This window comes from Rhinopithecus bieti, unplaced genomic scaffold, assembly GCF_001698545.2.
Source record: "Rhinopithecus bieti isolate Rb0 unplaced genomic scaffold, ASM169854v2 scaffold_34281, whole genome shotgun sequence".
Lineage (NCBI taxonomy): Eukaryota > Metazoa > Chordata > Mammalia > Primates > Cercopithecidae > Rhinopithecus > Rhinopithecus bieti.
The window spans coordinates 1157282-1183297 of record NW_016814762.1 but is presented as its reverse complement, the minus strand read 5'-3'; the positions used below and the strand labels follow the sequence as shown (position 1 = coordinate 1183297).

General features: G+C 45.9%; 1 protein-coding gene across 2 annotated transcripts in view; it reads left to right on the top strand.

Annotated features, from left to right (window-relative positions):
- The window catches only part of CTCF (CCCTC-binding factor), a 33192-nt gene extending 8126 nt beyond the window's left edge, over window positions 1-25066 (top strand). Inside the window, exons 4-10 of one of the 2 annotated variants that reach the window (XM_017852209.1) lie at window positions 3251-3371; window positions 4006-4155; window positions 11848-12008; window positions 13645-13827; window positions 14666-14801; window positions 22570-22731; window positions 23579-25066. In XM_017852209.1, the coding sequence (XP_017707698.1) occupies window positions 3251-3371; window positions 4006-4155; window positions 11848-12008; window positions 13645-13827; window positions 14666-14801; window positions 22570-22731; window positions 23579-23757 (1092 nt within the window). In that variant the 3' untranslated portion in view covers window positions 23758-25066. Of the gene's footprint in view, window positions 1-3250; window positions 3372-4005; window positions 4156-11847; window positions 12009-13644; window positions 13828-14665; window positions 14802-22569; window positions 22732-23572 lie in introns of both variants that reach the window. The other variant, XM_017852208.1, reaches the window with a different exon arrangement.
- The last annotated feature ends 950 nt before the right edge of the window (window positions 25067-26016 follow it).

Genomic DNA, 26016 nt, shown 5'->3' with positions numbered 1-26016 from the left:
TTGCAGTGAGCCAAAATCGCGCCACTGTACTCCAGCCTGGGCAACAGAGCAAGACTCCATCTCAAAAAAAAAAAAAAAAGCTAGGTTTATCAATTTTATTATTTGAAGCTACACTGTTACCAAACTGGGTTAGAAAACTACCAAAAAGAAAACTTATCCTCAGAGAGAAACAAAAATTTTAAATGAAATTATTAGCCGGTGAGCCAACCTAATTTAGTAATATGTTCTAAAATATAAGTGATACTGAATATATCTGAAACACAATGATAGTTTATCATTAAGAAATTACTGATGTATATTACATTGAAGGATTGAAGAAAAACCATATTATTTCTGTAGATGGGAGGGGGTGCTAAAATTCAGTAATCGTTAATTACTGTTTAATGTCCTAGCAAGTTAAGTATAGGAGAAAATTTCTTTAATGTGTTTAGTCTGGGCGTGGTGGCTTAACGCCTGTAATCCCAGTACTTTGGGAGGTTGAGGTGGGCAGATCACCTGAGGTCAGGAGTTGACCAGCCTGGCCAACATGGTGAAACCCCATCTCTACTAAAAATACAGAAATTAGCTGGGCATGGTGGCACGCGCCTGTAGTCTCAGCTACTCGGGAGGCTGAGGCAGGAGAATCATTTGAACCTGGGAGGTGTAGGTTGCATTGAGGCAGGATCACTCCACTGAACTCCAGCCTGGGTGACGAGTGAGACTGCCTCAAAAAGAAAAAAAAAAAAGCATATATATACCAGAAATGTATAATAAACTCATCCTAATTAATTCTGAAACATTGAAACTATTTCCACTAAATTCTGGAATGTGACAAGATACTCAATGTTACTGTTTCAGCGTTGTACTGGAAATCCTAGCTAATAGAATAAAGTAAGAAATGAATTATTAATGGAAAGCTAAAACTGTTATTTCTTGCAGAGAGATTTGCTTACAGAGAAAATCTAAGAGTATCAGAACAAAAACTTAGAGCGGTAAGAGTTCAGTTCACTGACCAGATATAAGATAAGCATACAGAAATCAGTAACTTCTGTAGTGATAGGAAAGTGTGAAATAGATTCTAATAGTAATAAAATAACTTAGGGATAAACTGAACAACAAAAAACAATATCTGGCTGGGCATGATGGCTCATGCCTGTAATCCCAGCACTTTGGGAGGCCGAGGCGGGCGGATCACTAGGTCAGGAGATCGAGACCATCCTGGCTAACACAAACAAAATACAAAAAATTAGCCAGGCGTGGTGGTGGGCACCTGTAGTCCCAGTTACTTAGGAGGCTGAGGCAGGAGAATGGGGTGAACCCGGGAGGCGGAGCTTGCAGTGAGCCAAGGTTGTGCCACTGACCTCCAGCCTGGGCGACAGAGTGAGACTCTGTCTCAAAAACAACAATATCTATGAAATCTACATGAAGAAAACCTCAAGCTTTTCCAAAGGTCGTGAATAAATGAAGAAACATTACAATTTGATTCTAACTTTGAGCTGGAAGAATAAATGTGAATGGCTAAGAAAAATTTGAAAATAGAATGAGGGGCTTATGTAATTGTATTTTGTAAAACTATAGTAAATGAAACCAGGGTGATATTGCAGCGGGAATAGATAGCTCATTGGAGCAGAGTGGGTTCTGATACATATGAGTTAACAGGTTAAATTGGGAAATCTTGAAGGAAGAGAATTAGTAATGCTGTTAGGATAGTTATCGACTTATGTGTTGAAAACTTGGTGCATAACACTTATGACTGGGGCCGGGCACGGTAGCTCACCCCTATAATCCCAGCACTTTGGGAAACCAAGGCGGGTTGGTCACCTGAGATCAGGAGTTTGAGACCAGCCTGACCAACATGGTGAAACCCCATCTCTACTAAAAATACAAAAGTTAGCCAGGCGTGGTGGTGTGCGCCTGTAGTCTCAGCTACTTGGGAGGCCAAGGCAGGAGAATTGCTTGACTCTGGGAGGTGGAGGTTGCAGTGACCCACAACGTGACACTGCACTCCAGTCTGGGCAACAGAGCGAGATTTCATCTCAAAAGAGAAACCAACGACACTTAAGAGTGCAGTGTTTGTTTTTGTTTGTTTGTTTTTCCTTAAAATTGGGAAACTTTTAAATTTTCAAAACAAACATTGAAACATTAGTGAATGTTCAAAGCGCTTTTGGGGTAGGGGTGCGTGGGGGACAGGGTCTCTAACTCTGTCCCCCAGGCTGGAGTGCAGTGGTGTGATCATGGCTCACTGTAGCCTTAAACTACTGGGCTCAGGTGATCCTCCCACTTTAGCTGCTCCTCATGTAGCTGAGACTACAGGCATGTACCACCACGCCCATCTAATTTTTGTATTTTTTGTAGAGACAGGGTTTTGCCATGTTGCCCAGGCTGGTCTCGAACTCCTCACCTCAAGCGATCTGCACGCCTTGGCCTGCCAAAGTGCTGGGATTACAGGTGTGAGCCACCGCGCCCTGCCCTCAAAGCACTTCGTAGAATCAAGTTTGAAAGTCACTGTTTTAGTATAAGGTATCTTGCAGGGGACTAAAGGATGGATAATGGTGAGGATGATAGATGAGAGGCCCTTCGAGCCTGGCCTGTCTAGGAAACGCTAATGATAGGAAAAGAGGATGAGTGGAATTAAAACATGTATTCAGTAACTCAGGATTTGGAACAAATTGATCTGTAAATAGGCATGGATTAGTTTTAAACTATAATGGAAAATTTCAAACATGTAGAAGTAAAGATTGTAATACATCCTCATGTGCCTACCAACCAGCTTAAACAGTTACTAGTCATGTGCAATCTTTTTTTTGAGACAGAGTTTTGCTCTTGTTGCCCAGGTTGGAGTGTAATGGCATGATCTTGGGTCACTGCGACCTCCACCTTCTGGGTTCAAGAGATTCTCCAACCTCAGCCTTCCGAGTAGGTGTGTGCCACCATGCCTGGCTAATTTTTGTATTTTTAGTAGTTACGGGGTCTCAGCATGTTGGCCAGGCTGGTCTTGAACTCCTGACCTCAGATGATCCGCCCACCTTGGCCTCCCAAGTAATGACTAATCTTGACTCATCTACACCCATATTCATTTACCCACTTCTCTTAGATAATGATAAGGATTCAAGAAGCAAAGTTTACAAATAATGAGAGAAGAAGGTTATCTTTTAGATGACTTCTGTATTCTGAATTTCAGTGCCCCAAAGCTAAGCTTTTGTGCCTAACCTACAGTGCTCATGTTACAGTCTGTGTTAACAGAAGTTAAAGTTTTGTTTTCATATTTCAGGTCAGCAAATTAAAACGTCACATTCGCTCTCATACTGGAGAGCGTCCGTTTCAGTGCAGTTTGTGCAGTTATGCCAGCAGGGACACATACAAGCTGAAAAGGCACATGAGAACCCATTCAGGTAGGACTTCTTCACTCCTTACTGTATTAATGAGCTTCTTTTCAGTGAATCCCGTGGGACCCTGTGGACCACTGTGTGCCCCCATTGTTTATGCAAATGGAAGACTGGCATGAAAATAGTATGGAATTGATTAATGCTTCTCTGGCATATCCTCTGAATTCATTGTTCGGAGAATACATTAGAAAATAGTACCTTTTGTTTTGTTCAACTTGAATCTGCCTATAACAAGAAAATAATACTTTTTAAGGGAGAAATTAAATTAAAATGGACAGATTTTAATTTTGAAAGTCTGGGTGGATTTCCTAACCCACCTTACTCAGTTTTCCTGGATATTGTCTTTTCCTAAAAAGAAAAACTTGTGGGTTCTCCATTCGGTCTCCACCAAAGGTAAGCATTGCTGTAATGTGGAGGATTCCAGAGCAGAGCTGGACAGAGCAGAGGTGGCCAGTAGCAGTTTAGGACTTGGCCATGTCTGAAGATAGACATGATCTGGGCACTGGGACTGAGCCTCTGCCTTCCTGAGACCTATAGATTCTCTGTGGTGTAGCATATCTGCCACCTGAGTTACTCTCCAATTAAATTACAGTATTTATTCATTTCATTTAATGTGGTCAATTCTGTATTTTCTTTAAAGGGGAAAAGCCTTATGAATGTTATATTTGTCATGCTCGGTTTACCCAAAGTGGTACCATGAAGATGCACATTTTACAGAAGCACACAGAAAATGTGGCCAAATTTCACTGTCCCCACTGTGACACAGTCATAGCCCGAAAAAGTGATTTGGGTAAGTAGATCAGTGACAAGTGAAAAAAATATTTTGAAGGATTTATATTTCAAAATACGGGGATCATAAATAACTTCACCTTCTGACTCTCATACATTTTATGTATAGGAATGGCCTGTCACTTAGTAAAAGCCATTGCTTAGCTGCTTTTTTTTTTTTTTTTTTTTTTCTATTTCTTCTTTTTCTTACTGTAGTCAGGCCACAAGATTCTGTCCTGAATAAAACTCATCTATAAATTAATGGGAGCTGTGATGGGAGGAAACAGAGTACACCTTTAATTAGTAGCCCTCCTTCCCCAAATAGGAAAGTAACATAGGGTGATTCAAACTCAGGTCATTCTATTGTATTTTTTTGAGAACATCTGTACTTTCTCTAAGTAATGGGACTGTTTTATTGGTTTAGTGGCAACTGTTTTTCTGTGCATAAACGAGTTTACATAGATATGGAGTTTATTAATATTTAGCGTAGGCCGGCATGATGGCTCATGCCTGTAATCCCAGCACTTTGGGAGGCCAAGACAGGTGGATCACAAGGTCAGGAGATCGAGAACATCCTGGCTAACATGGTGAAACCCCGTCTCTACTAAAAATACAAAAAATTAGCGGGCATGGTGATGGGCATCTCTAATCCCAGCTATTCGGGAGTCTGAGGCAGGAGAATGGTGTGAACTCGGGGGACGGAGCTTGCAGTGAGCCAAGATCGCACCACTGCACTCTAGCCTGGGCAACAGGGCGAGACTCTGTCTCAAAAAAAACAAAAACACGTTTAGTGTAACTCATACAGAAAGATAGTCACTTGGCTTGCCTGCTGTGTTTTTTTATTCAAAGCAGAAATAAATATTGCCCATTGTTTTACTTTTTTGCTCATTTAATTTCACAACAACCATATGAAGTAATGAAGGGCTCATCTTACTCTGATTTGATAGGTGATAAGCCTAAGACTGAGAGAGCTATCTTTACCAAAGCTTTGCAACACAGCTTCTGGGTGGCAAAACCAAACTAACTTCTCTTGAGTCTGCCCCAGCTCCTTCTCACACTAGGGTGTATATTAGTACCCAGGCCATAGCAGCAGCTTGTCCCTCCCCAGCATAAACATGGCCTGTCTTTCTGCAGCAGTGATTTTACTCAAAAGAGTTTTGAAGAAACTGTATGCAGTTTATCTGGTGTCTTAACACTGGTTTTTTTTTTTTTTTTTTTTTTGAGATCTTGGCTTACTGAAACCTCCACCTCCCTGGTTCAAGTGATTCTTCTGCCTCAGTCTCCTGAGTAGCTAGGACTACAGGCATGTACTTCCATGCTCGACTAATTTTTGTATTTTTGGTAGAGATGAGGTTTTACCATATTGGCCAGGCTGGTCTCGAATTCCTGACCTCATGATCTGCCTGCCTCGGCCNTTTTTTTTTTTTTTTTTTTTTTTTTTGATACGGAATCTCACTCTGTCGCACAGTCTGGAGTGCACTGGCACGAGCTCGGCTCACTGAAACCTCCACCTCCCTGGTTCAAGTGATTCTTCTGCCTCAGTCTCCTGAGTAGCTAGGACTACAGGCATGTACTTCCATGCTCGACTAATTTTGTATTTTTGGTAGAGATGAGGTTTTACCATATTGGCCAGGCTGGTCTCGAATTCCTGACCTCATGATCTGCCTGCCTCGGCCTCCCAAAGTGCTGGGATTATAGGCATGAGCCACTGCACCCTGCCATCTTAATACTTTTTAAAATTTATTTTTATTGGGGCTGGGCACGGTGGCTCATGCCTGTAGTCCCAGCACTTTGGGAGTCCGAGGTGGGCAGATCACCTGAGATGAGGAGTTTCAAGACCAACCTGGCCAACATGGTGAAACTTTGTCTCTACAAAAATACAAAAATTAGCCTGGCATGATGGCGGATGTCTGATCCCAGCTACTCAGGAGGCTGAGGTGGGAGAATCTCTTGAACCTGGGAGGTGGAGGTTGCGGTGAACCGAGATTGTGCCATTGCACACCAGCCTGGGCGACAGAGACTCTGTCTCCAAAAAAAAAAAAAATTACTTGTATTTTTGTATTGCTATGTAATAGTTCTATTAAAACTTTTTTATATAGCCAGGCGCAGTGGCTTACGCCTGTAATCTCAGCACTTTGGGAAGCCAAGGTGGGCGGATCATGAGGTCAGGAGATTGAGACCATCCTGGCTAACACGGTAAAACCCCGTCTCAACTAAAAATAAAAAAATTAGCCAGGCGTGGTGGCTGGTCGCACGTGCCTGTAGTCCCAGCTAGTTGGGAGGCTCAGGCGGGAGAATCGCTTGAACCCGGGAGGCAGAGGTTGCAGTGAGCTGAAATCGCACCCCTGCACTCCAGCCTGGGCAACACAGCAAGACTCCATCTCAAAAAGACAAACTTTTTAAAAATATAAATATATTAAGCAAAATGCAAATGTCATTTTATTTTTTTTTTATTTTCTTTGTTTGAGATGAGTCTTGTTCTGTCGCCCAGGCGGGAGTGCAGTGGCACAATCTTGGCTCACTGCAACCTCCACCTCCCGGGTTCAAGCGATTCTCCTGCCTCAGCCTCCCAAGTAACTGGGATTGTAGGCTCACACCACCATGCCCAGCTAATTTTGTATTTTTAGTAGAGATAGAGTTTCACCATGTTGGCCAGGCTGGTCATGAACTCCTGACCTCAAGTGATCCACCCACCTCAGTCTCCCAAAGTGCTGGCATTATAGGCTTGAGCCACCACACCTGGCCAACGTCACATACATTTTGAAGATGAAACCATGAGCTTGAAGTAAACGGCTTTGGGCTCCACGTAAGACCCATAAGTCATACATTCATTCTGGTCGACTGTTAAGAGTTTTGTGTTAGAAATTAAATCTTTCAGGCCAGGTGTGGTGACTCACTCCTGTAATCCCATTACTTTGGGAGGCTGAGGTGGGCAGATCACGAGAGTAGTAGCCTGGCCAACATGGTGAAACTCTTGTCTTTTACTAAAGAAATACCAGAATTAGTTGGGCATGGTGGCAAGTGCCTGTAATCCCAGCCACTCAGGAGACCAAGGCAGAAGAATCACGTGAACCCAGGAGGTGGAGGTTGCAGTGAGTAAGATGGTGCCACTGCACCCCAGCCTAGGCAATAGAGCGAGACTGTCTCAAAAAAAAAATTAACCAGATGTGGTGGTGCACACCTATAGTCCCAGCTATTTGGGAGGCTGAGGCAGGAGAATCTCTTGAATCTGGGAAGCGGAGGTTGCAGTGAGCCGAGATCTTGCCACTGCACTCCAGCCTGAGTGACAGAGCGTGAGACTGTCTCAAAAAAAAAAGAAAGAAAAAAAGCCAATTCTAAAAAAGTTTGTATTTTCTCTTTGAAAACAGGTTAGATTTTACTCTCATAAACAGGTAGCGAGTGAAAAGTGAGAGCCATCCTCTCCCTTACTTCGTATCTACTCCCAATAATTAGCTCTCTTTAAGTTTGGTGGGATATGACCTCAGTTGATACAACTTGTAGCACCGTAAATACATAAATTAATGATCCCAAATGTAGCTGGGCCCTCACTGCTCCTAGCTATTCCAGCTGTTTGTTCTTGTCAGGTGTGCTCCAGTTCTTCTTTATGAGTCAGCGAATTCGTTCCACAATATTTGGTGCTTGTTATATAGAGTTGGGCACCCTACTCTTCCTTTTTTTTTTTTTTTTGTTGAGATGGAATTTCCCTCGTCACCCAGGCTGGAGTGCAATGGTGCGAACTCAGCTCACTGCAACCTCTGCCTCCCAGGTTCAAGTGATTCTCCTGCCTCAGCCTCCTGAGTAGCTGGGATTATAGGCACATACCACCATGCCCAGCTAAGGTTTTTTTTGTGTGTTTTTTAGTAGAGATGGGGTTTCACCATGTTGGCCAGGCCGGTCTTGAACTCCTGACCTCAGGTGATCTGCCTGCCTCGGCCTGCCAAAATGCTAGGATTACAGACATGAGCCACCGCGCCCAGCCCTCACTTATTTTTTTTGTGACAAAGTTTTGCACTTGTCACCCACGCTGGAGTGCAGTGGTCCAATCTCTGTTCACTGCAACCTCCGCCTCCTGGGTTCAAGCTGTTCTCCTGCCTCAGCCTCCTGAGTAGCTGGGACTACAGGTGCCTGCCACCATGGCTAATTTTTGTATTTTTAGTAGAGATAGGGTTTTACCATGTTGGCCAGGCTGCTCTTGAACTCCTGACCTCAGATGATCTGCCCTCATTGACCTCCCAAAATGTTGGGATTACAGGCATGAGCTACCACACCAGACCCCCTACTCCTACTTTCTTATAACCTCTAATTTTCCTTCTTTTTTCTCTCCCTTCTTGGTCTCAGTAAATGACTTCTCTTCCTACTTGAAAAATAAAGGGCCAGGCGCGGTGGCTCACGCCTGTAATCCCAGCACTTTGGGAGGCCAAGGTGGGCAGATCGTTTGAGTTTAGGAGTTCCAGACCAGCCTGAACAACATGGCAAAATTCCCATCTCTACCAAAAATACAAAACAGCCGGTTGTGGTGAGGTGCACCTGTGGTTCCAGCTACTCAGGAGGCTGAGGTGGGAGGATCACTTGAGCTTAGGAGGTGTAGAGGTTGCAATGAGCCAAGATCGTGCCACTGCACTCCAGCTTGAGTGACAGACCCCATCTTAAAAAAAAAAAGAATCTCAGCCAGGCACAGTGGCTCACACTTGTAGTTTCAGCTATTCAGGAGGATAGGCCAGGAGTTCTAGACCAACCTGTGTGATACAGCAAGACCCAATCTCTTAAATAAAAATATGGCTGGGCGCAGTGGCTCACGCCTCTAATCCCAGCACTTTGGGAGGCTGAGGTGGGTGGATCACAAGGTCAGGAGATGAAGACCATCCTGGCTAACATGGTGAAACCCTATCTCTACTAAAAACACAAAAAATTAGCCAGGCATGGTGGCACGCACCTATGGTCCCAGTTACTTGGGAGGCTGAGCTGAGATCGCGCCACGGCACTCCAGCCTGGGCAAGAGAGTGAGACTATCTCAAGAATAAAAGAAAAAAAAAAAAATATATATATATATATATATGTCTTCACTCTCTAGGTTTAACTCTTCTCCTCTTCTCTCCTTCCCAGCCAGCCTTTATGAAGAGTTGCATCCCTCACAGTCTTCTCTCCCTCATCTTTCTCTCTTGTCTGGCTTATTCCCCATCACTCTGGTATAATGAACACTCTGGTATAATGACTCTTGCTTAAGGTCATGAATGACCCCACACTCTGAATGTAGTGAAGACTCCTTTCCACTCTTCTTCCTAAGAGATGACTTGATCTCTTAGCAGTGTTCTTCATAGTTGACAGCACCGTCTTCCTTTGAAACACTTTCTTCCCTTGGCCTCTGTGACACTAAATCCTGTTGGTTTTCTTCTTTCTCTTATTCCTCTCAACTTTCTCTTGTTTTAACCTTTTTTTCTCTCACTAGCCTTAACTCTAAGGGTTTTTTGTTGTTGTTGTTTTGTTTTTTTTAATTATTGGAGACTGTGTCTTTCTCTGTTGCCCAGGCTGGATTTCAGTGGCGCAATCTTGGCTCACTGCAGCCTCGACTTCCCAGGCTCAAGCAATCCTCCCACCTCAACCTCCCTGATAGCTGGGACCTCAGGCACATGCCACAAGGACCAGCTAATTTTTTTTCTTTTTTTTTTTTTTTTTTAGCTTTTGGTAGAGACAGGGTTTCACTATGTTGCCCGGGCTGGTCTCATACTGGACTCAAGCAATCCACCCACCTCAGCCTCCCAATATGCTGGGATTACAGGTGTGAGCCACCACGCCTGGCCCAACTCTTAGACTTCTTTGTGTGTGTGTGTGCATGTGTGCTTTGTGTGAGAGACAGAGTTTCACTCTGTCGCTCAGGCTGGAGTAGAGTGGCACGATCTCGGCTCACTGCAGCCACTGCTGCCCTGTTTTAAATGATTTTCCTTCCTCGTTTTCCCGAGTAGTTGGGACTACAGGTGTACACCACCATGCCCAGCTAATTTTTGTATTTTGTAGTAGAGAGGGGGTTTCACTATATGTTGACCAGGCCAGGTCTCAAACTTCTGACCTCAGGTGATCCACACGCCTTTGCCTTCCAAAGTGCTGGGATTCTTTTTGAGATGGAGTCTTTGTCGCCCAGGCTAGAGTGCAGTGCAGTGGCACAATCTTGGCTCACTGCAACCTCTGCCTCCCAGGTTCAAGCCATTCTCTTGCTTCAGCCTCCCGAGTGACTGGGATTACAGGTTTACAGGCATACACCACCACGCCCAGCTAATTTTTTTTTTTTTTAGGAAGAGACAGAGTTTTGCCATGTTGGCCAGGCTGGTCTTAAACTCCTCACCTCAGGTGATCCACCTTCCTCAGCCTCCCAAAGTTCTGGGATTACAGACGTGAGCCACTGTGCTTGCCAACTCTTAGACTTCTTAAAGCATGACCCATACTTTTTATTTTAATTCTACTTTTTGCCTTAGTGATCTTATCAGCTCCCATGGTCTCAAATTCTAACAACTCTTTGTGGCATTGGTGGTACAGTGATGAGCATAGCTGCTTTCAAATCCTAACAACTTGTACATTTATATTCCTACTCCAGATCTTTCTCTTGTGTTAACCTTATATAACTGTGTATCCCTTGCCATCCCACCCCTACATTGATATCTCTCGCATTTCAAATTCAGCATGTCTAAAACTTCTCTATCCCTTATACCCCCCGACTCCCCGACCCCAAAAATAACACAACTTGGTCTTAAGCCCTCTTCCACTATTCTTGTCTCAGTAAATGACCCCAACACCTACCTGGTTTTCCAGGCCTGATACCTACTTTCTTCTTCACTCTACAATCACTAAATCCTATTGATGCAGCTGCTTCCATCTCTCAGTTCTTCTTCCATCCACACCCATTGTCATCACCCTTGTCCCAGCCACCATCTTCTCCCTCCTATCCTGTTTGAACAATCTTAATTGTTCTCCCTGCACCTGTTACTCTGCCTTTTCATTCATTTTTTGTATAGCACCCAGAGTAAACTTAAAAATCAGGAGAAATGGGCTGGGTGCAGTGGTTCACACCTATAATTCCAGCACTTTGGGAGGCCGAGGCGGGCAGATCACAAGGTCAGGAGATTGAGACCATCCTGGCTAACAGGCTAACATGGCAAAACCCCGTCTTTATTAAAAATACAAAAAAAGGCGGGCGCGGATGGCTCAAGCTGTAAATCCAGCACTTTGGGGGGCCGGGAGACGGCGGACACAAGGTCAGGAGATCGAGACCACCCTGGGCTAATACGGGACCCGTCTCTTACTCAAGATACAAATAGCGGTGACGAGCGGGCGCTGTAGTTCCCAGCTACTTGGGGGCTGAGGCAGGAGAATGGGCGTAAAACCCGGGAGGCGGAGCTTGCAGTGAGGCTGAGATCGGCCACGCCTCCAGCTCTGGGCGCAGAGCCCTAGACTCTGTCTCAAAAAAAAAAAAAAAGATTAGCCGAGCATGGTGGCAGGCGCCTATAGTCCCCAGCTGCTCGGGAGGCTGAGGCAGGAGGATGGCATGAACCTGGGAGGTGGAGCTTGCAGTAAGCTGAGATTGTGCCACTGCACTCCTGCCTGGGCGACAGAACAAGACTCTGTCTCAACGAAAAAAACAAAAATCAGGAGAAATGTACTAGTAACTTATTAAAGTGCTTGTTTGTATTTTAACATTACACTGGGCTTTTTACTGTGCTTTCAGGTGTCCACTTGCGAAAGCAGCATTCCTATATTGAGCAAGGCAAGAAATGCCGTTACTGTGATGCTGTGTTTCATGAGCGCTATGCCCTCATCCAGCATCAGAAGTCACACAAGAATGAGAAGCGCTTTAAGTGCGACCAGTGTGATTACGCTTGTAGACAGGTAGGAACCTTCACTGAAAGTTGTTGGTGCTTCCTCAGTGTCTGGTGTTATCAGAAGGCATTTACGTATTTTAAGGATAGTATTTTCAAACTGTGGATTATGAGGAATGTCACCAAAATCAAAGGTCATGCTTCTTGTCAATTGTATTATCCCAGTGTCCCGCTGATGTTTTATTCAGTCACAGCTTACCTCTTCCTTAAGCAGACATCTCTCTGAAAACTGTGGAAAGTGGACTTGAGAGAGGGGAAGAATCTCATGCGGGGACATGACTCTTGGGGGAGAGCCAGAGAAGGAGCTCAGCAGGAATAAGCAGCTCTGTCTGTGCTAGAATTATGGAAGCAGTTCTGCACCACACTAAAAATAACTTTATCAAGCCGGGACCAGTGGCTCACACCTATAATCCTAGCACTTTGGGAGGCCGAGATAGGCAACGGAGAGAGACCCTGTCTCTACAGAAAGAAAAATTAGGGCCAGGCACGGTGGCTCGAGTGCCTGTAATCCCAGCACTTTGGGAGGCCGAGGTGGGTGGATCATTTGAGGTCAGGAGCTCAAGACCAGCCTGGCCAAGACGGTGAAACCCTGCCTCTACTAAAAATACAAAAATTAGCCAGGTGTGGTGATAGACATCTGTAATCCCAGCTACTCCGGAAGCTGAGGCAGGAGAATCGCTTGAACCTGCAGCGGAGGTTGCATTGAGCCGAGATTGTGCCACTGCACTCCAGCCTGGGTGACAGAGCGAGACTGTCTCCAAAAAAAAAAAAAAAAATTAGCTGGGGCCAGGTGACTCACACCTGTAATCCCAGCACTTTGGGAAGCCAAGGCAGGCAGATCATTTGAGGTTGGGAGTTCGAGACCAGCCTGGCCAACCTGATGAAACCCCATCTCTACTAAACAATACAAAAATCACCTGGGCATGGTGGCAGGCACCTCTAATCGCAGCTACTCAAGAGGCTAAGGCAGGAGAATTGCTTAAACCTGGGAGGTGGAGGTTGCAGCGAGCCGAGATGGTGGCACTGCACTCCATCCTGGGTGACAGAGCAAGACTCCGTCTCAAAAGAAATAAAAATCAGGGGCCGGGCGCGGTGGCTCAAGCCTGTAATCCCAGCACTTTGGGAGGCCGAGACGGGCGGATCACGAGGTCAGGAGATCAAGACCATGCTGGCTAACACCGTGAAACCCCGTCTCTACTAAAAAATACAAAAAACTAGCCGGGCGAGGTGGCGGGCGCCTGTAGTCCCAGCTACTCGGGAGGCTGAGGCAGGAGAATGGCATAAACCCGGGAGGCGGAGCTTGCAGTGAGCTGAGATCTGGCCACTGCACTCCAGCCTGGGTGACAGAGCAAGACTCCGTCTCAAAAAAAAAAAAAAAAAGAAAGAAATAAAAATCAGCTGGGCATGGTGGCTCATGTCTGTGGTCCCATTTTGAAGCTGCAGTCAACCATGATCACACCACTGCTCTCCAGCCTTTGCAACAGAGCAAGACCCTGTCTCTAAATATATAGCTTTATCATCTCAAGCCGTGTTGAGTCTAGACCTAGCTTGGGTGAGAAAGACCTGTTGGCCACATGCATGCAGGTGGCAGCTGGGATAGTAGCCCCATGAGCAGGCTCTGAGGCCTTTCCCCCATGCCATTTCAGGAGAGGCACATGATCATGCACAAGCGCACCCACACCGGGGAAAAGCCTTATGCCTGCAGCCACTGCGATAAGACCTTCCGCCAGAAGCAGCTTCTCGACATGCACTTCAAGCGCTATCACGACCCCAACTTCGTCCCTGCGGCCTTTGTCTGTTCTAAGTGTGGGAAAACATTTACACGTCGGGTAAGGGTCAGAACTTCACTTTTCCTGTTATGATACTTAATATTGGATTTTTGGTCTTCCTCTGCAGAGCAAGGTAGTTTTTTTCACTGAGGTTATAAACAGAGATGCTCCATTGTTTGGAAAGAGTTAGTCACCCCATCTTGATGTTTCTCTCCATGTGTGAGCCCTTCCACTGATGGGGAACACAGTATCTTTGAATAGATTGATTGTATAAAGAAATTTCCTGCTGGGCACGGTGGCTTACACCTGTAATCCCAGCACTTTGGGAGGCTGTGGTGGGTGGATCATGAGGTCAGGAGATCGAGACCATCCTGGCTAACACGGTGAAACCCTGTCTACTAAAAATACAAAAAATTAACCAGGCGCAGTGGCAGGCCCCTATAATCGCAGCTACTCGGGAGGCTGAGGCAGGAGAAAGGCGCGAACCAGGGAGGCGGAGCTTGAGTGAGCCAAGATCACGCCACTGCACTCCAGCCTGGGCGAAAAAGCAAGACTCCGTCTCAAAAAAAAAAAAAAATTTCCTTAGGTGGATTGAAACCTGCATCCCACCCCACCCCTAGCTAGCTGTAGCCTGTGCAGGGTCTTCTCTTGAGGGCTGTGTTAGATCTTGACAGACTAGGAGCTAGTCTGAATCCTCCCCCGTCTCTGTAGGCTGCTGAGCCTCCGCTCAGAGAACCCAGGCTTATCCATTTCCCCTGAGCAGAGACAGCGTGTTCAGGACACACTTAGCAGATACTAGAATTTTTAGGCTTAATACGGATTTTATTAAAGTAAATAACTTCCAGTCTGATCTTAGCTTTTTTAGTGGTGTGAAAGAGGATTTTGTTCTTTTTGTTAGAATACCATGGCAAGACATGCTGATAATTGTGCTGGCCCAGATGGTGTAGAGGGGGAGAATGGAGGAGAAACGAAGAAGAGTAAACGTGGAAGAAAAAGAAAGATGCGCTCTAAGAAAGAAGATTCCTCTGACAGTGGTAGGTGACTTGTTTCTTGATTTGCTTACTATGGCAGGCTTTGGAGCCCAGTTCCCAGTGTATTTATATATGGATATGCTGAGATGTAGAGGCGGGCACATGCTCTTCCTTTCTTTAAACTTCTCATCTTCTAATGTCTATTTACAACAGCAGTTAGTGTTTTTCTGGAGCACGTTTTCTTTTCTCCTCGTGGCATTCTGCTTATTAATGCCTTATAAGTAATCTTCAGTTAAAGTCAAAGCAAAATTAGTATTTTTATTTAGTTTATTCAAATTTGTGATATTCTAAGGCCAGCCGAGTTTCTTGTACTATGTTCTTAACTTTTACATTTAGGTAGCTGGTCTAGATTTGAGCAGTGAATCTAATGGACATGAAGAAAGTTGTTTAAGCATCTTCACTTATGGTTTGACTGCCTGTGTCAGCCTAGCCTTGAGAGGTGCTGATCAAGTCAGTGAAGGTCAGCCTTTCTCTTCCTACCTTAATCTCTCCATTTAAAGTTTAAAATCTTGCCTATTTTCCTACCACAGGTACTCTTTGGAGTGTTTTTTGCCTCTCTAGTCATGAAACCCAGGCAGGAGGTTATGCGTAGAAGTGCCAAGCCTTGGTCGGGCACAGTGGCTCATGCCTGTAATCCTAGCACTTTGGGAGACGAAGATGGGCAGATCACTTGAGGTCAGGAGTTCGAGACCAGCCTGGGGAACATGGCAAAACCTTGTCTCTACAAAAAATTTAAAAATTGGCCAGCCTATAATCCCAGCACTTTGGAAGGCCAAGGTGGGCGGCGGATCACGAGGTCAGGAGATCGAGACCATCCTGGCTAACAGTGAAACCCTGTCTCTACTAAAAAAAAAAAGACAAAAAACTGGCTGGGCGAGGTGGCGGGCACCTGTAGTCCCAGCTACTTGGGAGGCTGAGGCAGGAGAATGGCATGAACCTGGGAGGCGGAGCTTACAGTCAGTGGAGATCGCGCCACCGCACTCCAGCCTGGGCGACAGAGCGAGACTCCGTCTCAAAAAAAAAAAAAAAAATTTAAAATTAGCCCGATGTGGTGGTACATGCCCATAGTCCCAGCTACTCGAGAGGCTGAGGTGGGAGAATCACCTGAGCCCGGGAAATAGAGACTGCAGTGAGCTGTGATCACGCCACTGCCTTCCATCCTAGGCGTCTTTTTTTGTCTCCAAAAAAAGAAGTGCCAAGCCTCACAAAGAGGGTGGAAGAACAAGAGTCTTGGTAATTTGGAGGCCACATTTAATTACACAAACATGTTCAGAGTGTTAGATTCTATAGTGTGGATATGTGGGTTGCTGGCATCCGGGTGGGAAGGCACCTCTGTAACTAAAGACTTAAGGTATGGATGGAAAAGGTGGTAGAGAGTTTGGTTTTAGGGAATGGACTTCCCAGAAGCTCCATTAAACTGGAGAGATTATAGATGATGCCTGATAGTCTAGGGATTCTTCATTTTGTGTTTTGCACTGGTTGTCAGTAGAAATAGTGGGGAGGGGATGAGATTTTTGAAGAAGTAACATATTGGAGAACTTTAGTCACTTATTGGGCTTTTTTGTTTTTGAGTTTTTTGTTTGTTTGTTTTGTGTTCTTTTTTGTTTTTTGAGACGGTGTCTCCCTCTTGTTGCCCAGGCTGGAGTGCATTGGCGTGATTTCTGCTCACTGCACCTCCACCTCCTGGGTTCAAGCGATTCTCCTGCCTCAGCCTCCCAGGTAGCTGGGATTACAGGCATGACCCACCACGCCCTATTAATTTTTGTATTTTTAGTAGAGATAGGGTTTCACCATGTTGGCCAGGCTGGTCCCAAACCCCTGACCTCAGGTGATCTGCCCGCCTCGGCCTCCCAAAGTGCTGGGATTACAGGCGTGCCCAGCTGTGTTTTTGTTTTTAGAGATGCAGTCCCACTGTGGGCCCAGGCTGGTCTCTTAACTCCTGGGCTCAAGTGATCCTCCTGCCTCGACCTCCCAATGTGCTAGGATTAGAGGCATGAGCCACTGCACCTGGCTACTTTATGGGTTTCTTTTTTTTTTTTTTTGAGACAGAGCCTCGGTCTGTTGCCCAGGCTGAAGTGCAGTAGTGTGATCTCGGCTCACTACAAGTTCTGCCTCCCAGGTCCACGCCATTCTCCTGCCTCAGCCTCTCCAGTAGCTGGGACTGCAGGTGCCCGCCACCCTGCCTGGCTAATTTTTTTGTTTTATTTTTTGTTTTTTGTTTTTGTATTTTTAGTAGAGACGGGGTTTCACTGTGTTAGCCAGGGTGGTCTCAATCTCCTGACCTCGTGATCTGCCCTCCTCGGCCTCCCAAAAGTGCTGGGATTACAGGTGTGAGCCACCGTGCCCGGCCCTTTATGGGTTTTATTGTAAAACCTTCTCATGAAAGCACTAAGCTTGGTTTATATTTGGATCTGTAACAAGGTCCCCTCGCTTTTTTTTCCCTTTTTCTAAATGGAGTATCTGTTTTTTTGTTGTTGTTTTTTTTGTTTGTTTGTTTTTGTTGTTTTTTTTGAGATGGAGTCTTACTCTGTCGCCCAGGCTGGAGTGCAGTGGCCGGATCTCAGCTCACTGCAAGCTCCGCCTCCCGGGTTTATGCCATTCTCCTGCCTCAACCTCCCAAGTAGCTGGGACTACAGGCGCCCGCCACCTCTCCCGGCTGGTTTTTTTTTTTTTTGTATTTTTTTAGTAGAGACGGGGTTTCACCGTGTTAGCCAGGGTGGTCTTGATCTCCCGACCTCGTGATCCGCCCGTCTTGGCCTCCCAAAGTGCTGGGATTACAGGGTGAGCCACCGCTCCCGGCCTGGAGTATCTGTTTTAAGTAGCATCTTCTTCAGTCACTGGGTGTTAAGTGTATGCCTCCTTTAAGATGTCAATTTGCAGCCGGTCATGGTGGCTCATGCCTGTAATCCCAGCACTTCGGTAGGCCAAGGCAGACAGATCACCTTAGCTCAGGAGTTCAAGACCAGCCTGGGGAACATGGCAAAACCCTGTATCTACAAAAAAAAATACAAAAATCAGCAGGGGGTTGTGGCCTGCACCTTTGGTCCCAGCTATCTGGGAGGCTGAGGTGGGAGGATGGCTTGAGCCCAGTAGGTTGAGGCTGCAGTGAACTGAGATAGTGTCACTGAACTCCAGCCTGGGCGACAGAGCGAGACCCTGTCTCAAAAAAAAAAAAAGAAAAAATTATTGCAGTGAACTGTTGGGGGTTTTCAGAAATGTTGGGAGACTCCCAGATATTACCAGTGATCAGATAATCTTAACCTTTGGGGTCCCTATAGTTGCTCTTAGTTGCAAAGCCCCCTGCTGCCAGACTCTGTCCTGTGTCCTGCTTTCTCCTGATACTTCCTTGTTCACTTCTGTGATTCATCTCCAGGAAGACCAGCTTCTTTCCCTCATCGTATGTAACCAGAAGCATCTTAAGTCTAAAGAGATTATTGATAGCTTATGATAGATTTCTACAGTTCTTCCTTCGGTCTGCTGCTGTTTAGTAGAGCACGAAACTTGGTTCAAGGCCTTATACCTAGTGACTCTGTCTCCCGCAGAAAATGGACATCAGCCTGGGCTCCATGCCACTGATGGCCGTGCAGTCTTACTTGTCCTGACCCGGAAGTTCTGCTTGTCGGCTATCTACAGAAATCGACCAGCAGATGGTCTACTGCTGTTTTCAAGGCTTTTTGCCGAAATACCACCAAGCCAATAAGCCTTTGATCCTGTTAGCCTGCTTTTGTGTGCTTTTCCCCCCAATTCTGACTGAATTTGTTTAGTTTTCTAGGCATTGAGCCAACTTAGGCAATAGGGGGCTTGAAGAAGTTCAGCAGGGAAGCATCTCTCGTTCTTGACACACTGCCACTTATCTCTACATTCCCCACATTTTCACTTAGGATTTCAGTCACTTGAGAAATAAGGCATTTTATCTGGAAGATCAGGAGTTTACCCACAGATCTCTAAATTTAAACATTTTGTTCCAGAGAAAGAGAGTGCACATCAATAACCTGTGCGTTCTAGAGGAAGGCAGGCATTGTACATTTTGTGCCACAGCCATGGGGGCGGGATAACAAAAGCTCTTTGGCTGCCTGCAGATGTGGGTGCCAGAGCAGCCCAGACTGAGGGCAGAGGTTTGAATTCTACCTGCTGTGACTTGGCTATGCATTACAATCACTTAGTTTCTCACTTTTTCTATAAAATGAGGGTAACACCCTCATTCAATGAAGTACTGAAGCCTAAGTGGAAAATGGTGAATATTCAAATTGTGATGTTTGCTATAAGTAAAGCTGTGTTTGTGGTAGACTGTAGGTTACAGAGCAGGATTACACGAGTTGCCTCAGTCCTGTTGATCTCCAGGTCACTATTAAGTGGAGTGAGAGTGCTACAGAAATTGCTCAGGGAAACTGAGTCTCAGCTGGTCAGATGTCCCAGGTCACATACCTAGTAAGAGATCTGAGACTCAGAGCCTCATTACCTGACTCCTCATCAGTATTCTTTATACAATAATTTCCTCACTTTTATGTACCACTTATTTTACCACGGATGGACAACTGTGGCATTAGGGAGGAGAGCAAAAGGGTTGAGAATGACACATTAGGTCTGGTACAGCTGGGAATTAAGTCCAAAAACTTGACTTTAAAAGAGAATAATAGTTTGAAAAAAACTCTTGCTACTTACCTTAGTAAATAGGACCTCACAATGTGTAAGAATTTCTGGCCAGGCATGATGGATGAAGCCTGTAATGCTAACACTTTGGGAGGTCAGGAGTTAGAAGCTGCAGTGAGCTATGATCGCACCACTGCACTCTAGCCTGGGTGACAGAGCAAGACCCCGTCTCAAAAAAAAAAAAAGAAAAAGAATTTCCGTCTTGTCCCCGACACACACACACACACACACACACACACACACACACACACACAGTCTTACTCTTCCTGCCCACTTAGAGATGAGCAGAACCACATCTCCAAGGGTCCATTTCAGGCTTAGTGTCCTGCTTTATCCTGGTATAGTAGGTAGGGGGATCATTAAAATTTGAAATTCATTATTGTGTTGAATCAAAAAAGTAGGGTCTAAAGCTAAAAGGAAAAACTAATAGCCAATCCCACATAAAGTGCGAATAATAGTATTCAAGTCAATTTGCTTCATTCTGCTGCAATACCTGTTTATTATATTAATCCTGATAGCAAAATTCCAGCAAAAGCATTTTATTTATTACTTTGGAACCTCATATTCCTGCTCCGCCTACAAAGCATTTTTAAAATGAAGCTTTTGCCGGGCGCGTGGTCAAGCCTGTGATCCCAGCTTTTGGAGGCCCGAGAGCAGGTGGATCAGCGAGGTCGCGAGATCGAGAAAAAAGCATCCTGGCGAACACGGTGAAACCGTCTCTACTAAAAAGTAAAAACAATAGCCCGGGTGAGTTGGGGGCCGGCTGTAAGCCCAGCTAACGGGGAAGCTGAAGGCAGGGAATGGCCGTAACCCCGGGAAGGCGGAGCTTGCAGTGAGCTGAGATTTCGGCCAGCTGTATCCAGCCTGGAGCGGCCAGAGGCGAAGACTCCGTCTCAAAAATAAATAAATAAATAAAAATAAATATAAATAAATAAATAAATGGAGTTTTGTGTTTTGTTTTAATTTTAATTTATCTTTTTTTGTTGTTGTTTGTTTTTCCCAAAGTCTTACTCTGTCACCCAGACTGGAGTGCAGTGGCATGATCTCAGCTCGTTGCAACCTCTGCCTCTCAGGTTCAAGTGATTCTCATGCCTCAGCCTCCTGAGTAGCTAGGATTACAGGTGCCCGCCACCACACCTGGCTAATTTTTGTATTTTTAGTAGAGACGGGGTTTCACCATGTTGGCCAGGCTGGTCTCAAAGTCCTGACCTCAGGTGATCCACCCACCTCGACCTCCCAAAGTGCTGGGATTACAGGCATGAGCCACCACGCCTGGCCTAAATGGACTTTTTTTTTTTTTTTTAACACAGGATCTCACTGTACCACCCAGGCTGAGTACAGTGGTGAAATCACAGCTCACTGCAGCCTCTACCTCCCTGGCTTAAGCGGGCCTCCTGCCTCAGCCTCCTGAGTAGCTGGGACTACAGGCATGCATCACTGTATCTTGCTAACTTCTTCTTTCTTTTTTTTTTCTTATTTTTTTTCCTTGAGACAGAGTCTCACTCTGTTGCCCAGGGTGGGGTGCAGTGGCGTGATCTCGGCTCACTGCAACCTCCGCCTCTCAGGTTCAAGCAATTCTCCTGCCTCAGCCTCCTAAGTAGCTGGGATTACAGGCGCCTGCCACCATGCCTAGCTAATTTTTGTATTTTTAGTAGAGACGGGGTTTTACCATGTTGGCCAGGATGGTCTCGATCTCCTGACCTTGCAGTCCACCTGCCTCGGCCTCCCAAAGTACTGGGATTACAGGCCTGAGCCACCATGCCTGGCCACATTTTTTTTTTTTGAGTAGAGACGGGGTTTCACCGTATTTGCCAGGCTGGTCTCGAACTCTTGAACTCAAGTAAGCCGCCCACCTCGCCCTCCCAAAGTGCTGGGATTACAGGCATGAGCCACCACACCGAGCCAATTTTCTTTTTTTGTTTGTTTGTTTTTTCTTTTCTCTCTCTCTCTGGAGACAGAGTTTCACTCTTGTTGTCCAGGCTGGACTGCAGTGGCGGATCTCAGCTCCCCGCAATCTCTGCCTCCCGGGTTCAAGTGATTCTTCTGCCTCAGCCTCCCGAGTAACTGAGATTACAGGTATGCGCCACCATGCCCAGCTAATTTTATATTTTTAGTAGATTCAGGGTTTCTCCATGTTGGTCAGGCTGGTCTTGAACTTCCAACCTCAGGTGATCCACCCGCCTCAGCCTCCCAAAGTGCTGGGATTACAGGCGTGAGCCACTGCGCCCAGCTGCCAGTTTCTTATTTCTTGTAGAGATAATGTCTCACTATGTTACCCAAGCTGGTCTTGAACTCCTGAACATGAGTGATCCTCCAATCTCAGCCTCGCAGAGTGCTGGGATTATAGGTGTGAACCACTGTGCCCAGCCTTAAATTGGTTTTTCTCAGTCAATAAAATAATTGAGCACAGTGGCTCACGCCTGTAATCCCAGCACTTTGGGAGGTCGAAGTGGGCAGATCACCTGAGATCCAGAGTTTGAGACCAGCTTGGCCAACATGGCGAAACCCTGTCTCTACAAAAAATACAAAGATTACCTGGATTGGCTGGGCAATATAATTGCCTCATGCCTATAATCCCAGCACTTTGGGAGGCCGAGGCAGGTGGATCACCTGAGGTCAGGAGTTCAAGACCAGCCTGACCAATATGGTGAAACCTCGTCTCTACTAAAAATACAAACATTAGTTGGGCGTGGTGGCGTATGCCTGTAGTCACAACTACTCAGGAGGCTGAGACAGGAGAATTGCTTGAACCCAGGTTGCGGAGGTTGCAGTAAGCCAAGATCGTGCCACTACATTCCAGCCTGGGAGATAGAGTGAGACTCTGTCTCAAAAGAAAAAGAAAAATTACCTGGGCATAGCGGTGCGTGCCTGTAGTCCCTGCCCCTCAGGAGGCTGAGCCATGAGAATTACTTGAATCTGGGAGGTGGAGGTGGCAGTGAGCCGAGATCGTGCCACTGCACTCCAGCCTGGGCAACAGAGTGAGACTCTGTCTCAAAAAAAAAAGAAAAGAAATATATATATATGTATAAAACAAGACTTCAAAGAATATATAATTGTTTTCTTTCTTCTGCACCACCCTTCTCCTTGTCCCACCTCCTGTGCTTCTTGATATCATGAAAAGAAAATGCTGAACCAGATCTGGACGACAATGAGGATGAGGAGGAGCCTGCCGTAGAAATTGAACCCGAGCCAGAGCCTCAGCCTGTGACCCCAGCCCCACCACCCGCCAAGAAGCGGAGAGGACGACCCCCTGGCAGAACCAACCAGCCCAAACAGAACCAGCGTAAGTTGTTCATCTCTGCTCTGGAGGCTGGAGTCTTCTCCGAGCATGTCGGGGAGCCAGATGGGTCCTTGTTCTTTGGGGAGGTGGGAACTAAGCCATGAGAACAAGTTAAGGGCATGTCGAGAACAAACTCTCAGGAAATGGTTTTTTAGGAGTTTTTACTGAGGAACATCTGAGGAAGTCTTTAGAGGCCTGTTACATTTCAAGGAGAAGAAGTCCAGAGTAGAACGGTACTTGTGTTCTACAAGATGGGTACTGTTAATGTGGGCGGGTTTTGAAAAACAACCAAAGTCACAGTCAGCTGGCAGAACGGATGCAGTAATGAATATAAAAGAGCCAAATCGTAAAGGGTGGAGAGGGAAAGCAGTTTCTATGCTGAGATTGCCCCTTCTAAGAAACTCAGGGTCAGGCACGGTGGCTCACACCTGTGATCCCAGCACTTTGGGGGGTCACAGCGAGAGGATCACCTGAGGTCAAGAGTTCCATACCAGCCTGGCCAACATGGTAAAACCCCATCTCTGCTAAAAATACAAAAATTAGCCAGGCATAGGGGCGGGCGCCTGGAGTCCCAGCTACTCAGGAGGCTGAGGTAGGAAAATCACTTTAACCCAAGAGGCAGAGGTTGCAGTGAGCCGAGATTGTGCCAGTGCACTCCAGCCTGGTGATACAGCAAGACTCCATCTCAAAAAATAAAATAAAAAATAAATTGACTATCTCTGGACCACTATCTAGTAAGGCTTTCCTGCATTGCTGACATCCTGTTCGATGTCAGTCTGAAGGACCCTTGTGATGCTTGGGGCTTTAATGCACCATTTGTTCTGTCTGTGCTCTTCTTTGCCAGCAACAGCTATCATTCAGGTTGAAGACCAGAATACAGGTGCAATTGAAAACATTATAGTTGAAGTAAAAAAAGAGCCAGATGCTGAGCCCGCAGAGGGAGAGGAAGAGGAGCCCCAGCCAGCTGCCACAGATGCCCCCAACGGAGACCTCACGCCCGAGATGATCCTCAGCATGATGGACCGGTGATGGCGGAGCCTTGTGTGTCGCCAGGACTGCTCTGGGCTGTGTTTAAACGGCCCGCATCTTAATTTTTCTCCCTTCTTTCTTTTTTTGGCTTTGGGAAAAGCATCATTTTACCAAACATACCAAGAACGAAAACTTCAAGGATGATGTTAGAAAAAAATGTGATTTAACTAGAACTTGCTGTCTGATGTTAGCAAATCATGGAATGTTCTGAGTCCCCGAGGGTTTACTGTGAAGTGCTGAGGACAGTGTTGACGACTAACTCGTTTTCCTAGATGGAAACGGAGACATTGACCCCTCCCTCCATGTGGTAAACCACTCCAGAATGGCCACCAGGCTTCCCAGAGTTCTATGGTCTTCTTCCCAAGAGAGTTTTTAATTGTAAATGCATACTTGGGAAGGACTTAGACTTTTAAACTGTTTTTTGCTTTTGCTTTTCCCTGACTCCCTTTGCTTGGAGTCAGCTGCACACCAGTAGTATGGCATGCTACGATCAGGTTCTGTCCTGAAAGCTTTGCCTCTTTCTTGGCAAAGTTTCTGGTATGGTCAAGCTTGTAAATAACTTTTTTTACATTTTAATCTTTTCCATTAATTAAGAGGTTGAAAAGAAGTGCAGTGTAAGAAAACCCAGCATTTTAATTACTTGCAAATTAAGTTACCACAGACTCTGTAGTGTGTAAATGTTGACAAGGAATTGGATCACAATCATGTAGCAGAATGGCACCCAGACCACTGCCCACCAGTGACGGACACCCACGTGGCAGATCATGATTTCCAGCCCACGGAGCCAGCATTTGAACCTTGTACAATTAACTTTCAGTTATGATTTCCCATCAACATTTTCTTTGCCCCGTATGTAGCTGATTGTTGTGTTTTATAAATCTTCTGTTAAAGCAGAAGGGTGATTATGAGTGGGTCACAGCAGCCCTTATAAGCTGGGCCAGAAAATTTCACTAGGTCAGAAATTTAAACTTTGGATCTTCAAAAAATAATAATGTGAAACAAAACCAACTAAAAAGTGATTCTTGCACATGAACTGTCACATGTTTAAAAATGTGTTTTTTAGAAAGCCTCAGTCTTACTGATTTCAGACACTTTTTTCTTCTGTGTATTGCTTTTAAGAGAGCCATCAGTTAGCTATCAGACTCTAGGTTGATGCATTTTGTACTTAGCTGTACTGTGTGATATTTTTCATTATTTTAGGACGCCAACATGAGACCTGTAATAAAATATGTAATGGGGTTGAAAGCTGGGGAGGAGGATCTACTGCTGTACAGCTAATAAATCATAACGGATTAACAAGTGCTCCAAAGACTCCATCTTGCGTGATTCCTGCCTGCTTGAGGGAGGTTGGGGGACTGCATACATGGTTCCAGGCTGTGCAGGCTGCTGCCTTTCACAGGCAACCTCTGTTCCTGGGATGGTACTTTCTCCAGCAGATGGGAGGATATGATCTTGGCGGGTGACTGGATATTGAGCACATCCTGCTATAACTTTTTTTTTTTTTTTTTTTTGAGATGGAGTCTCGCTCCGTTGCCCAGGCTGGAGCGCAGTGGCGCAATCTCGGCTCACTGCAACCTCTGTCTCCTGGATTCACGCCATTCTCCTGCGTCAACCTCCCGAGTAGCTGGGACTACAGGCGCCTGCCACCACGCCTGGCCAATTTTTTGTATTTGAGACGGGGTTTCACTGTGTTAGCCAGATGGTCTCGATCTCCTGACCTCGTGATCCACCCGCCTCAGCCTCCCAAAGTGCTGGGATTACAGGCATGAGCTACCGCGCCCGGCCCCTGCTGTAACTTTCTAACTCCCCAAAAAGTGTGAGTACAGGTGAGTAGATGGACGGCAGCCAGCTTCCGTGATCCACTTGAGTAGGCGCCCAGTGCGCAGAGTAGATGGGCCACAGAGCTGCTTAGAGTGAAAGGGGTAATGGGAGGCTCTCAGCATCTCAGCTCAAGGAGGCCTGGGATCAGATGTACCTAGAGCTCTGCCAGGTGTGAGGGAACAGAAAAGCTGTACCCAGCCTGCCCTAGAGAAGTTCATTTGAAAGGAGAGACAGATGCACAATCATCAGGTAGTGAGGAGACTGTCTTAGATAATAGAACTGCCTGTTAGCACCCCAGGAAGGTGGATGGAGTTGTGTCGTGTTTGGAATCTTAGGCGTGACTGGAAAATCATCCTGCTGCTGCCGTTTCTAGGCAGATTGCTTTGGCAAACCCACTTTAGGCGAAAGTTTAAACCACTTACTCGAGTTTTTTAACCA